General features: G+C 41.3%; 1 protein-coding gene across 1 annotated transcript in view; it reads right to left on the reverse strand.

Annotated features, from left to right (window-relative positions):
• Positions 1 to 15708, reverse strand: part of PLB1 (phospholipase B1) — a 203633-nt gene that overhangs the window by 178709 nt on the left and 9216 nt on the right. The window contains exons 6-11 of the mRNA XM_044659597.1: positions 13606 to 13643; positions 11360 to 11403; positions 4926 to 5016; positions 4379 to 4430; positions 4033 to 4119; positions 968 to 1030 (exon numbers count right to left, since the gene is read on the reverse strand). Coding sequence (XP_044515532.1) covers positions 968 to 1030; positions 4033 to 4119; positions 4379 to 4430; positions 4926 to 5016; positions 11360 to 11403; positions 13606 to 13643 — 375 coding nt within the window. The remainder of the gene's footprint in view (positions 1 to 967; positions 1031 to 4032; positions 4120 to 4378; positions 4431 to 4925; positions 5017 to 11359; positions 11404 to 13605; positions 13644 to 15708) is intronic.

Below are 15708 nucleotides of genomic sequence, written 5' to 3' on the forward strand. Positions count from 1 at the left end.
TTCCTTTTTTCCCTTCCCTTCCCTTCCCTTCCCTTCCCTTCCCTTCCTTCCTTCCCTTTCATTCCTTCCTTCCTTCCTTCCTTCCTTCCTTCCTTCCTTCCTTCCTTCCTTCCTTCCTTCCTTCCACCAATATTCATTCTCTACCAGGCTATCTCTCAAATCTTTAACCTTAGAATAAAGATACACACATTAGTGGCCCTCACCATAAGCGACAGAATGTTTCTGAAGAAAATTAAGTGTTCTGCTCCATCTCTTTCCAGGCTGCCCCTACTCTCTTATAAGTCAGCAGGTGAGCAAATGCAGGAGGACAAGAAGTCACTGGGCTCTGAGTTTTTACCACTCACACAAATGAGACTAACACAGGCCATCAGGGTTTTATGACTTATTTTTCCCACACAGAACTTACTCTCAGAAATGTCCTATCTAGGGCCCAGAGCTTGCTGCCAGGTTCCTATGGTTTACCATTTAAGGTAGTTAAAGGACTGACAGGTGGCTTGGGTAGATTTTGATCTTGGGCATAAATCAGCCTCCAATGCTCATGCAATCAGATGTTATATGAAGAGACACACAGCATCCAGAACAAGAGAGGTGATAATGTTTCTGTTCCCTAAGAACCAATGTCCCAGGAGCAACCAGTTGGCTTAGTGGTCAGAGCACCAGACCTGGGGTTGGGAGGTCCTGGGTTCAAATCTGGCTTCAGACACTTCCTAGCTAGGTGATCCTGGGCAAGGCACTTAATCCCATTTGCCCAGCCCTTTCCCTTCTGTCTTGGAGTTGTTACCAAGACCGAAAGTAAAGGCTTAAAAAGAAAAATGAACCCATGTCCCACACCCCTTTAACAGACAACTTCTAATTACTTGAGATTATGGGCGTATACATTTGGTTCATTGAGCAACTATGGGCTCTTTGGGGCTGAGGAGACACAAGGGTGTTAGAAGTCTGGGAAAGAGGAGTAAAAAGCCCTTACCTCCTGCTGCAAGTAGTCCAAGAGTCTTATTAGTTCTTGCATGCTGCTGGTCATGTTACCCTCCTACAAGAAAGAAGAGAAATGCCCTGGAGAAGGTTCCTTCTTGGAACAGGCTCAGAACCAGTAGTTTACTGGAGACCTGTCTCCCTCCACTGGCCAAGAGGGCAAACCTAGTCTATGGAGCCGTTCTCCAGCAACCAGACTTCAGAGGGGCTAAATCTTCAGGGGTCTGCCTGCTTGTAGCTACTTCCCAGTTTCCTGCAGGTCTTTTGCCTACTAAGACAGGAAAAACCCCACGCAAATAAGATATTAAGCCTAAGAAAAGGATAAACCGAAAGCCAAAGCCTGGTTGAAGCACTGCTTGGCCATCTCTGAAGCCACCTCTCACAGGCATGGGCAGTAGGAATTTTTCTCATAAGGTTTGCTTGGTAGCAGGGTTTTGGGGAGGGGAAATCATTCCTGCAAAGAAGGAAGAGAATTCATCCAGAGACGAGGGTCTCCTGGTCCTGTGCTGGACCCTGGAGGCACAGAGTCAAAAAACAAACCATCTCTGCCCTTAAAGAGCATCCCTCATGAGAATGTGATCCCTTTGAGGATAAGGAGAAAAATGTTTTTTCACCCTTGTATTCCAAGCGTGCTTAATAAATACATATTTTACTGAATAAAGTTGTATTAGCCTCTCTTTCCCTCCATATTTTTACCAGAGATAGAGACAGCCTAAGTTCCTTCTTACACTTTTTTTGTTTTTATTTTTTGTACTAGGAAATAAGCTACTTTGCCCCATAAAACATATTTCAACCTACCCTATAGCTGAGAAAATGAAATTATCTTTCAGAGCTCCTCAAAATGCATGTGAGATTGACACCATAAATGGATACTCTCCCTTTTTCAGTGGAAAAATCAAACCAACCTCTACCCAATCCAAGCCATCTGCACACTGGCTGGCTGTCCCCTGAGGCGACAGGTCCCAGGCAGGCCGCCAGGGCTGCTGGGAAAGAGGGCTGACAGTTATTTTATTCCCTTGGGAGACACTGACAGGGAAGCTAAGACAGCTGCCAATCCCTTCAGGTGTTGATTCCAGCAAGAGGAGGGCAGTGGGCCAGCTCCCCCTAAAATAAAAAATTGCCAGGTCTTGTAGGAGAACGAGACCTGTCTGGTTATCAGGCTTTAGCTGCCTGAAATGAAGGCTTCAGGAGCGGGTGTTTTTACCTGAGCTGATGTAGACCCGTGCTCTTCTCTCTCTAAATATGGAGCCTTTCCTGACAGCCCTTCCTGGATGGAAAAATAATTTCCCCTTCTTTCTCTTTCTGGCACTACACTCTGTTTGTACCTCTGTGCTTCATTGTTCAATGTTTTGCCTTTTATTATCGTTATTTCAGTTCAACATTTATTATGTGCATACTATGGGCAAAGTACAATGCTTGAGGCTGGATTTCAGTTTAGTCCAACAATAACCTACATTCTGGAGTGTTTTATGATTTATTAAGTACCTCTTTGAAGCACAAAGAGTTATGATACCCATTTTACAAATAAGGCACTGAAGGGAGGCCATCCAGAGCCAGTAACTATGGGGGATGGGATCCAAACCCAAACCTCCCAATTTGAAATCTACTTTTCTTTCCATAGAACTGGAAAAGGCCATAGAGATCACCTAATTCACTATCTTCATCTGACAGAGGAAGAAAATGAGCGATGGAAAAGGTGAGGAGCCGGCCCCAAGGGCAACAGCTAATTAGTGGAAGAGTCAGGATGAAACTCAGTTTTCTTTTCCACATATAGCATTTCAACCTGGAAGGAGCTTTCGAGATCGCCTAGTCCACCACCTTCATTTTACAAAGGAGACAAACCCAGAAAGCAAGGTCACCTAGCGAATAAAAGTCTGAGCTGGGATTTGAACCCTGCTTGCCTGGTTCTCAGTCCAGTACTCTGCCAGCTGAATTCAGCTTTTAGAATACATGGGTTCTATCATATCTATATCTATATCTATTTTTCTTCTCTCTGATTCCCTATTGAATGTGAATTAGAAATAATGAGGACACTTTCCAACAAGTATTTGGAAGCTTTCAAAAGTAGTAAGCCAAGATTCGAACTAACAGCCCAAGTATGTAGTGATATTTAGTTCAAGTATGGTTTTAGAGTGGAATGTTGGGCCATAGGGTGCTTGCAATTTAGAGAAAGGGCAAGTATAGGCAGGATTCTGCAATCTCAGAGAAAGCATAAGGGCCCCAGCTCCCTGTTGGGCAGGGGACAGAAGAGATGAATGGAAAGGGAAGGAGGGCACCTAAAAAAATATACTCCGTGTATATAACCCAGTGAAATTGCTTGTCGATACCAGGAGGGAGGAGGGAAGAGGAGAGGGAGACAACAAGAATCATATAACTATGGGGGAAAATTTTTTTTAATTTAAAAAATATATGCCCCATAAAAAAAGTAAGAGCAAGCTAGAACTTATATATCATGATATATGGGCTTTGGAGTCAGGAGATGGGTTCAAAATCTAGTTCTGACATTTCCTAGCTATATAACACTTAGATTCTTTGAATTTTTTTCCCTCAGCTATAAAATGAGATGATTGAAATCCATTATTAAGATTTTGATTGGTTGCTGGGAAGAAAGAACTGAATAAACTGTGAATACATAGAAACAAGCAATTACTATTTCTTGAACCTTGTTTTATTCTACCAACCTTATATTCCTAGGAAATCAACAGATTTTGGGGTAGAGGGAAGGAGAAATCATGTTTTATTGAGTGGGAAGTTGGTATTCCTGAATTCTCTTTTTTATTCTGTCCCGAATTTAATTTATGAAGCTTTTGATTTCTTGATCTATTAGAATGGGAAAGGGATCTCAGAACCTTGGTTTTACATATAATGAGTGTTTCATACATGTTAAATTCATCTCCTTCATATTTGGAAAGTTCTTTGAGTCCCTCATTGGGGGAGGAGACTCTAAAATGGTCTTTCATTTATTAAATTTGTCAGTGCTCTTTGCAAAGGCTAATGAGTATGCTACTCCATCCCCCTCAGGTGGATCACCACAGGAAACCAAGGAAGGTAATATTTTACCTGTTGGCTGGAGGAACAAGGATGACACTGGCTCTGGGCATTGAAGAAGACATTGATGAGTTTCCAGTCATTATGAAAATTCAGTTTCTGGAAAGAAAAAGATACCAGAATAGAAAGAGAAGATAGTAATGCCATAACTCGGGACCATGGAGAATTGGCCCAAGAGTTTAAAGGATATTGGTAGAATTTATTTAAAGGATATTGGTAGAAATTGATCCTTCAACGGTATAGAAAAAAACTTAATTTATTACTAAGGAGGGAATAATTGTAGTCAAACTAGAACCACACTAAGGTAAGCTCCTTTGTCAGGAGCTCCTTTGGCTACTGAGATCTGAGAGTTTCTTACCTCATTCTTTTTCATGTGTCCCACCAGTTCTCTGGCCTGGAGCCCTAGGTCTCTGGGAAGCAAGAAGAAAAAGAGGGGGGAAAAGAAAACAAGAGAAGGAGATCATTAAGATGTATAGACCTCTTTAATTAAACAAATATTCTTCTAGGTCATAAATAAACCCCTGAAGTTATGGAAGTGGAAAGGATGGGAACCCTTATTTGGGATAGCTTTGGGCTAGTGGCAAGGCCCTTGAAGAGGGAAAAGGAAGCTTCCACTCTTACCTAGTCCAGGGCAATCATTTCAGTGATTTTGCTCATTCCTTTTGGTTCCAAAGATCAGCATGCTGATCTCATTAGGGAAAGTGGTCACATTTATAATGCAGAAATCAGCATGGGAGAGCCACTTCAGGACTGAATTAATACTGGTTTATATTTTAAATGACTCTTAGTTTAATCCAGCTTGAATTTTGAGAAGATATCATCCCACAGTCCTCAGTGGGCAGCTCAGGGCATCCAAGGCAACAGAGGGTGGGGCACCAATGAAAGAAAGAGCAAAGGGAACTCACTCATTTCTCATTCTCGGCAAAACCTTCCCCCTGGTTGGGCACAAAAGTGGCAAGACAGATGGACTGAACTTCTTGATGAAATCTGAAAGAACTAAATAGCAAATTGTTTAGGGAAGAGATTTCTGGGAGTGGAATTTGCAGGAAGAATTGCAGAGTGCAATTGGTCATCACTTAAGGAATTCTTGATCACAGAATGCCAGAGTTGTAAGGGGTCTTCGGGGGTCTTCTAAGGCACAGTGGATAGACCTGAGTTCAAATTTGTCCTCATACATAGAAGAAAAACAACTGCTTGAACACATGGGTTGATGTGGACATGACTGGGGATGTAGACTCGAAATGACCACACCAATGCATCTATCAATAATATGGAAATAGGGCTTGATCGATGACACATGTTAAAACCAGTGGAAATGCGTGTTGGATATGGGGAAAGTAAGAACATGAATCATGGAACCATGGAAAATTTTTCTAAAAAATTAAAAAAAAATAAACAAATATACCTGCTAGCTGCTTGACCACTTAATTTTTGTTTGCTTCAGTTTCCTCATCTGTAAAATGAGGATAATAGTAGCGCCCACCACCCAGGGTTGTTGTGAGGATCCAATGAGTTAATAATTATAAAGTGTTTATTAAGCACAATGCCTAGAATATAGTAATTGTAATATATGCATTAACTAGTAGTGGTAGTTTTAGTAGCACAGATCTTACCTAAACAGAAACACTGCCAGTAACATTCTGTTTTAACTTAGAGACCTTCAGTAATAAGAACTCACCACATTTTGAGGCAGCTCATCCTACCTTGAGATGGCTCTCATTGTTTGGAGAATTTTTTCTTAAGCTGTCTCTATAACTTCTACCCATTTCTGGGGCCAAGAGAAGTGAGTCTAATCCTTTTTCCATACAACAATTCTTCAAATACTTGAAGACAAGGATAATGTCCTGCCCACCTCATTGTTTTCTTCCCTAGGCTAAACACTGACAGTCTCCTCTTCCAATGCTCTGAGGACTGGCTTAGAATTTCCTAACACTCTTAGGCTATATCCCCTCTGAAACAGCAGGCTGGAATTCCTGACCCCCTCTCCAAGTTGAGAAGTTACATCCTTCACTCCCTCACCCTCGCCTGTACTAGCAGGGGGATTGGCCCAGCAGCTGTCTCTTGAGGAGGACCCGTGCCCATCCCTAGGAGTAGAACCTGTCTTTCCTCCGCTCCCTCCCTCCCTTCAGAGAGTGACAGCTCGGAGAGTTTCAGGGAGCACAGGCAGATACTGAACATGACCGGGTGTTGATTGTGCCAGAGGATGGCTAAAAATAGTACTTTCAGAAATAGTAAGCTCCATCTTACTCCCAGCAGAAATGGAGGCAAAGCTTTCAAAAAGCTGGATGAAGAGGGAGAAAGCCACCTCCACAATCCCTAGCTTGTCTGATATTTTCTTTTTCTTCTTGTCCCTGTCCAGTTACACCAGAGGTATTTAGGGGGAAGTATTGCAGAAGGGGATTTTAAAGATCATTTAGGTTTCTTTCCCTATTAGTATTCAGAGCTGTATTAAACTAATCTACACAGCTGAGGCTCTCTAGGTCACAGACTAGGGAGAAAAAAAGTGGGGTTGGAAATCAAGAAACCTCTATTTTAATCTCTCTTCTTTGCATTACCCACTATTTCCACACTCTTGAGCAAGCTACTTAAGTCTTTTGTTTGTTTGTTTGTTTGCTTGCCTCATCCTGAGCAATCATGGATCAGATTCTCTGACTATACATAAAAACCTGCTTCTGCTCCACCAGTAGAGAATTCCAAATGCCCGGAGTGCAGTTCAAGTCAAGGAAGAAGTCTGGGCTGGGGAATGGTGTACACACACACGTTTTATGTGTACATGCATAGATATATACATGTGCCAAGATATTTATGAGATATATATTATTTTGTATAAAAGGAATATATGTGTGTATATATAATATATAAAATATCTATATGACATATGTTATATAATAATATATAAAATATCTACATAATATATATAAAATATCTATATAACATATGATATATATAATACTATATATAAAACCCTTACCATCTGTCTTAGAATCAATACTGAGTATTGGTTCCAAGGCAGATGAGTGGAAAGGGCTAAACAATGGGAATTAAGTGACTTGCCCAGGGTCACACAGCTAGGAAGAGTCTGAGGTCCAATTTTAACCCAGAACCTCTCCAGCCCCCTTGCTGCCCCACATATTCTTTATTTATAAAGGATACAACAGCATAGTCACAGAGGAACTCCTCCTCCTCCTTCTCCTCCTAACACACACACACACACACACACACACACACACACACATCTTTCTTCTGTGTGGTATACTACTATATTCTTTGGAGCAGAAAGAGAGAATCCAACTGAAAAACACTTTCAATAAACTTTATGAGACCAAAAGAGATTCTATTTGGGAAAGCTCTTGAAAGGGAGATATTCTATAAAGGAAAGGTTTGAGCATTATTTTCCTGACTGGTAATTAGCTTATTGCTCACTATGACTCCTTGATCTTTTCATATGGATTGGAACAACCATTATATCTGTATGGTCCCCAAGTATACTATTCTGTGCATCTCCCCATTTGACCTTTATTCAGCTGATTTCTCAATTCTTCTGGCTTGTCCAGAGCTTTTGGAATTCTCAGCTTAGCTTCCCAAATGGTATTTAGTTCTTCCAGTTTGGTGTAGTCAAGTTCTCTCCCATCAGTCAGATTTTATTTTATTTTATTTTATTTTATTTTATTTTATTTTTAAAACCCTAGCCTTCTCTCTTGGAATCAATACTGTGTATTGGTTCCAAGGCAGAAGAGTGGTAAGGGCTAGGCAATGGGGGTTAAGTGACTTGCCCAGGGTCACACAGTTAGAAAGTGTCTGAGGTCAGATTTGAACCCAGGACCTCCCATCTCTAGGCCCGGCTCTCAATCCACTGAGCCACCCAGCTGCCCCCCAGTCAGATTTTAAATGGACTCTTTCTCCTTTGAAGAAGCCAAGCTTCCATCTTCTCTAGCCAATGTTGTCTCTTATACTCAAATCATGATTTAGCCCTAGAAGGGATGGACCTTATGGATCATCTGGTCTGACTCTTTTCTTTTACAGATCAGGAAATTAAGGACCAGATACACTAAATCATTTCCTTAGGGTTATGCAGTTAGGAAATGACAGAGGCAGGACTCATTCCAAATCTCCTAACTCCAAAGTTCCATCCTTTCCTATGGGTAGCTGGTCAGTGCAGGGGCTAGAGGGCTGGACCTGGATTCAGGAAGACCCGAGTTCAAATCCCACCTCAGATATTTCTTAGCTGGGTGATTCTGAGCTAATCACTTAACCTTCATTGCCTTAGTTTCCTAATCTATAAAATGGGGATAAAAATAGCACCTATCTCCCAGGATTGTTGTGAGAAAAAAATAAGATAATAATTGTAAATCCCTTACTACATGGTAAGGGCTATCTAATTTTAGCTATTATTATTGTTATTTCCCCTGAATCACTAAGGAGTCAAAGTGGGATCTCAATAGCCTGTTTCTGTATAAGGCTGGGTGCTTAGCAAGTAAGAATCCAAGACAGCTGGGGCAACAACATGGGGTTCCTTAGAGCTGAGGGAATGAGGGGAAATGTCTGTAGTGTGGAACGGTCCAATTAGAGCTCAAGAAGGGCCCCCAGGTCAGACAGACAAAGCTCATATAATTCTTTTACTCTAATTCAAAGTTGAGAACCCCAAATTTGATGCCTCTGTTGAATTTCCCAGTGGAGCTCCCTCCAAGGCTAGAGCTGAGGTCACTGGTGTCTCTGAGACTTTGGGAAAACTCAAACTCACTCTGCTTTCCTTATGGAAAAAGGTAGCAATGTTTCTTGCTAAATTAACTAACTACATGGTGAGGGAATTTCCTTCCCCTGAAGTGTTACTTCAACTAGGCATTTCATTGAAAACCCTTTAAAAGCAGGGAGGCACTGCAGAGATCAAAGGACTTGAGTTTGAATCTAGGACCTGTATCAAGTCATTGAAATTCTCTGGGCTTGAGTAAGGTCTCAGAATTCTCATCTGTAAAATGAGGAAGGGGACAAGGATTGGACTAAATGACTCCCAAGCTCTAAATCTGTAATCCTAACTAGCCTGAGATGCAGAGGACCAGAGTTCAAATCTTGACTCTGCCATTGGCCATCTGTGTGAACTCCAGAAAGTCATGTCCCCTCTTTGCCCCTTAGTTCTTTCATTTGTGAAATGAAGAGAGTGGACTGGGTGACTTCTAAGCTCCCTTCTATCTTTAAATCCTGTGAGCCTACCACCTCTAATTCTGATTGAAAGGGTTTATTCTCAAATAGCTAGGGAAGGGGAAAGTTAGGAAAGGAGCCACACATCCCTGGAACTGGTGACTAAATCTGGCCTGTCCCCAACTCTATGAAGTGACACACCATGGGGGCTATTTGTGGAGGCAAAACTCACATAGATAAATAACCAGATTTATTCATGTAAATTAACCAGATTCAATAACCAGAACCTCAGGCTACAATAGTAACCTATATTTGGCATAAGAGTCTCTTGTTGCCTTTGTGTTTATTGGATACAATGAAAAGACTTCTGGATTTGAAGTCAGAGGACTTGGGTTCAAATCCTGGATGACCTGAGGCAAGTCCCTTGCCCTTTCTTGGCCTCAGTTTCCCCACTTGTGAAATGAGGGTGGGCTAGATAGATGATAGCTAAGGTCTCTCTGTGATTCTGAAAGGCATTTCATCTACAGTTTCCATTTCCCCTCCCATAAAAAGAAGGAATCTTGGGATAGATGACAGCTATGGTCCCTTCCAACTCTAAACCGAAGATGAAGTCTTGCTCCATGGCACACCTGGCCTGTGCCTCTTTGAATGACCCAGGCCAAGTCCAACACTTTTCAGCGAAGGGAGAAGGCTGGCCCCCCTGAGCTCTTTTATATGCACAGGGTGTCAAAAGGCAGACTAAAGAAATATTCTTCAGAAATCATGCAAATCAGGGCTGCTGCTTCTGCAGCTGGAGGACAAAAATACCTCCCAGGAAGCTTCCGTCCCTCCCTCCCCAGTTCTGTCCCAGGACCTACACAAAAGTAAGAAGTCTGACACATTTGTTAGCATTTTCCCAGCCTCCTTCTAGGAGAGACCTTCCAATCTGATCTGTCGGTGAACCTCTGCCCATCGCTTCACAACTCTAGCTCACTTCGCCCAGTCCCTGCACTGAAAATGAGAACATTTGTAAAGTGCTTAGTACAGTACCTGGCACAGAGTAGGTACTTAATAAATGTTTATGTTAATTAATTGGCAATTAACCAAGTAAATTGTAAGGTCCTTGAGGTTTCGAGCATTTTTTTTCAGATCTTTTTTCATCTTTGCATCCCCCAGTGCCATCTTGAATTTGAATAGATTGATCAGGCAATACTGCTGGCTTAGTAGAAAAGACTTTAGATTGGTAATCTGGGGGAATGGACTTGAAGCCCATTTCTATTACTTACTACCTATGTGACCGGAGGCAAGTCATTTCAACTCTCTGGGTTTGGGTTTCCTTCTCTGTAAAATGAGGGAGGCTAGCCTAGATCACCTCTCAGGGCCAACTCAAAATCCCAAGACTGTGTCAATGTGGTGTGTCGGCTAAGGGGGGTTAGGGAGGTTTGGGGGAGAGGGAAAGAATATGAAATATGTAACTAGGGGAGAATATTCAAAATAAAAATAAATAAAAATAAAAAAATAAAAAACTGGAAAAAAAAGAAGCAATGTGGCACAGTGAAGAGAAAATTAGACTTGGAGTCAATTAAGAGATTTGGAAGGAAATCTCCCTCAGGTAGAGGTGGCAGGATGGATAAAAGCGCTGAGCCTAGAGTCAGAAAGACCTGAATTCAAATCTAGCCTCAGACACTTCCTAGCAATGTAATACTGGGGAAGTCATTTAATCTGTTTACCTCAGCTTCTTCATCTGTAAAATGCAGATAATAACTGCACCCACCTCCCCATCTTTTGAGAATAAAATGAGACAATAAGTGTAAAGTACTTTGCAAACCTTAAACTATATATAAATGCTAGCTGTTCTTACTATTGTCTTTGGGATCACACAACCTCTCAGTCTCAACTCTGTCGAATGGAAATAATATAATATTCCTACTGCCTTCCTCACAATGTTATTCTTGGAGGAGACCCTCAAGGCATTACACATGTGTGAATTATAATTTAGTGATTTTGCCTTCCTGTGCCTCAGTTTCTTTTTCTGTTAAAAGAGGAGGTAGGACTAGATGACCTCCAAGATCCCTTTTAGCTCTGACATTCTATAGCACCTGGCATTTCATAAATGCCAGGCATTTATTAAACACCAGACATTTCATAAATGCTTGTCGACTGACTGATCAATTGATTGGGAAGGACAGGTTGTTAAGACTGTATGCAACCAGAGAGACCTTACCTGTCATCACCTGCATGCATGTCTGCATTTGGTTTCTCTCAGTCCTGCAAAAAGAAGTAAAGATGGTATTGGTGTATGCAATGCATTGTATTTAAACCTACAATCCGATATAGTCAGGTTCTTGCTTGGTTTTATTTTTTGGAACATTCTGATGTAAAACCCAATGGAATTGTGCATTGGCTATGGGAGGGGGATGGAAGAAAGGGAGGTAAAGAATATGAATCATGTAACCATGGAAATTTTTCTTATTAAAAAAAAAGAAAGAAAAAGGAAGAAGGAAAGAAGGAAGGAAGGAAGGAAGGAAGGAAGGAAGGAAGGAAGGAAGGAAGGGAGGGAGGGAGGGAGGGAGGGAGGGAGGGAGAGAGGGAAGGAGGAAGAAAAAAACATTTCTAGATTGAACTCTAGAACAGAATGCAAGGTTCTGAACGCTAAAGACCTGCCAGTATGTGCCTAGAGTCAAAGAAGTAGCCCTGCTCTCTGATAGAAGTAGTAAGAGAGGATTTGTTACTTAATGGGTTTTTTTAATAATGATTTGGATAAAATCATAGATAGCTTCTTTATCAAATTTAGAAGATATAAAGCTGGCCCAGATAGGTAATGCACTGGATTATGGGGTCAGAATACAGAAAGATCTTGACAGGTTGGAAAAGTGGACTGAAGACAAAAAGAAAAAAATTAATAGGGATAAATGTAAAGTATTCCATTTGGGTTAAAGAAATTGACTTGGCAAGCACAAGATGGAGAAGTAAGGTTTGGACAGCAGTTTGAAAAGATCTGGGGTTTTCAGTGGGTTATGAGCTCACTGAGTAAATAGTCTTTCTCCTGCAATCTTGAGCAGCACTGAGAGAGGCATGGCTTCTGGAAAATAAGGAGAGTTCCCCTGGATCTCTGCATTAATCAGATCACAAACTGTACATGGAGTCAGGGAGACCTGAGTTCAAATCAACTCTCAGTTACTGAGTAGTTGTGTGGCCCTGACCAAGTCTGTTCTTAGCCTTAGTTTTATTATCTGTAAAATGGGACTAATAATAACACCAACCTCAGAGGGTTGTTATAGAGATTAAATGAGGTAACAGATAGCTAGCATGGATAGGGCTTTATAAAACTTAAAGTGTTATAGAAATATTAGCTATTATTATTATTATTATTATTATTTATAGCAGGGGTCTGTCAACTATAGCTACTTGGTTTTGAATAGCCAAGAGTAAATTTTATATTTTTATATTTCATATAAATATACAAATTTATACATTTACATATATACATTTATATTTCAAAATGTAAAAGCTATTCTTAGCTCACAAGTCATATATAAAGAAGCTGTAGGCAAGATTTGGCCCTTAGGTCATAGTTTGTCAACCCCTGCTCTGGGGCAGCTAGTAGGAGTCAGAAAGGTTCATCTTCATGAGTTCAAATCAGACCTCAGACACTTATTAGCTGTGTGACCTTGGGCAAGTCACTTGACTCTGTTTGCTTCAGTTTCCTCATCTGTAAAATGAGCTGGAGCAGGAAATGGCAAACCGCTTCAGTGTCTTTGTCAAGAAAACCCCAAATGGGGCGACAAAGCGTCAGACACAACCAAAACAAATCATCAATGACAAACCCTAGAGTATTGTGTTTAGTTTAAGAAGGACCACGCTAAATTAGAAAATGTACAGAGGACAGCAGCCAAGAGGGTAAAGTTATTAAGTAAAATATTGAGAGTAAAAATTTGAGTCTGTGTTACATGAGGATTAGTTGAAGGAATTTGGGGTATTTAGCTGAGAAGACGAGAGGGTCATAGAGTTCATAACAGCTCCCTTAAGTATCTGAAGGGCTTTTACATGGAAGGATGAGACATCTTGTGTTTGACCCCCAATATCAGAGCCAGGAAGAATGGATGGAAATTGTGAAGAGGTAGATTTAGACATGTTGTCAGGAAAATTTTTCTAACAATTAGAGCTGCCCAAAAGTGGATTGGGCTGACTCAAGAGGTAGTTGGCTCTCCCTTGCTAGAGGTCTGACCATTTGTCAGACAATTAAATAGTAGACATTCTTGTTCAGGCTTTCTCTGTACTCGGTAGCCTTTGAGATTGCTTCTAATTCTGGAATTCCAGGATTGTATTCACTTTCTAGATCTATCCCCTTCCCACCCCCAAATCCATTACTTCCTTGATTCTAACAGACCGACCCCCAGTTCTCCCTGGTGATAACATCCCCCAAAATAGCATGAGGCTTGTGCCACTGTGGCACAATTTTTCAGTTACCATTTTTGCCGCTTCAGGACCATCTTTGCATCTGGAGTCTGGAAAAGACAGGAGATGAGTCATCCCATCAAAGGATCGTAGTAGTCATTTGGAATGAAAATCTAAGCCTCAACTTCTCTCTGAACTCAACAGGTTTCTTGAAAGAAGATAAAGAACCCCAAGATCTAAGAAATGTCCAATGGTGCCCTCGGCTGGGAGGGAGTCAGAAAGCTGCCATCTGCTTCCCCTCACCAGACATCTGTGTGAAGTAGTGGAAAGAAGAATAGACTGGCAACCAGTAGACCAGGGTTCTAGTCCTGGCTTTGCCCCTACCAAGAAGCTATGAAACCTTGGAGGATGCATGCCCTAACCTTTTCTGCATCTCCCTTTACCAAAGCTGCCTCAAACAAACAGTTAACAAGGGTTCATTGACTACTCTATGCCTTGGACTCTGCTCAGAATTCAGGCGTGTTAAAGGGGCATTTTGCTTAGTTGCAGGTGGGACTAGACAATCCCTGGGGTTCCTTCAAAGTCAGAGATTGTGCTATTTTTTTGTATCCTCAGTGCTTTTAAGGTCCAGAGCCCAACACATAGCAGATGCTTAATAAATGTGTATTGATTGATTCATAGCAGCATCATGGTAAAGATGTCTTAAATTTTTTTAAAAAGGTGCCAGTATTCTATTTTCCTCTTTTAAAAAAAATTTTGCTTTTCCACAATTTGATTTCTTTAGAGGTAGGTCCCAAATCATTCAGGCCCCAGGTCTGACCAGAGCAGCAATGACCCCTGATGCGCATGAAAGTCCCTGCCTGAGCCCTCCTCTCAAGGTCTGACAGAGGCAGAAGCCAAGCAACAGGCTTTGTCTTCAGGTGGGAACTCAAAGGCTGAGGTGACCTTCAGTTCCCCATTAAGGATTCCAGGGAGAGTCACTGGGGAGCTAGATGTTCCACTCAGTGGAGATGACAGCCCCCAGGCTCAAACAGGGAGGAAGGGGGCCTGATTGACAAGAGCTGTCACCTCTGCCTCATTCAAGAACAGCAGGGGAGAGCGAACTGCTTTCTTTCCTTTCCAGAGACCTTGTAGGGATGCGGGTAGCAGGACCAACTTATTATACTGGCTTAAAAAGAATGAATTGGCCATTGGGAGACTGTCTGTCCTGCCTGAAATCATTTGGGCCAGGGTGGGAAAATATACAACTGGAGTCTAGTAGCAATTCCTGGCCTCTGAAACCAACATTATTCACAAATGGCTTTGGGAAATCCAGTCTTTTACACAAAGCCCCTATTCCCTGCATTACTTCAGTCTCTCCTTTTGCATCTTTCCCAATAATAATTCCCACCTTCCCCATTTCCCACAACCTCAGATAGCCTAAAAACATTTGCATGTGTGTGTGTGCATGTATAAACTTCCAGTGTTCTCTCTCTTTTTTCCCCCTCCTTGCCTCCCTCACTCCCTCTCTATCTCTCCCCTATATATATCTCACTGTGCATATATATGTACACACATATATACACTGTGTACATATATACTTATAAATGTGTATATGCATGTACATGTGTGATATATGTATGTACACATTTATATCTATAAGTCTATCAAACAATCCATCTATCCATCCATCCATCCATCCATCCATTTATCCATCTATCTATCTATGTATCTATGTATCTATCTCTCTACCTATCCATCCATCTATCCATCTATCTATCTAACCAACTCTCTATCTATTCATCTATCTATTCATTTATCCATCTATCCATCCATCTATCTATCTATCTATCTATCTATCTATCTATCTATCTATCTATCTATCTATCTCTGAAGGGTCAGAAAACTATCATATTTCATTCTAGTCAATAGACATTTTCTAAAATTATCTGGAGGCTATCCCTTTCCTATAGTTCTGAATTTGGTAGAAAGAGAACAATGGCGGCCTCAGCCCGGCCTCAGCCACTTCCCAGCTGTGTGACCCTGGGCAAGTCACTTGACCCCCATTGCCCACCCTTATCAATCTTCCACCTATGAGACAATACACTGAAGTACAAGGGTTTAAAAAAGAAAGAAAGAAAGAAAGAAAGAAAGAAAGAAAGAAAGAAAGAAAGAGAACAATGGAAAGAATACTGG

The sequence above is a fragment of the Gracilinanus agilis genome, chromosome 2 (genome assembly GCF_016433145.1).
Source record: "Gracilinanus agilis isolate LMUSP501 chromosome 2, AgileGrace, whole genome shotgun sequence".
Classification (NCBI taxonomy): Eukaryota; Metazoa; Chordata; class Mammalia; order Didelphimorphia; family Didelphidae; genus Gracilinanus; species Gracilinanus agilis.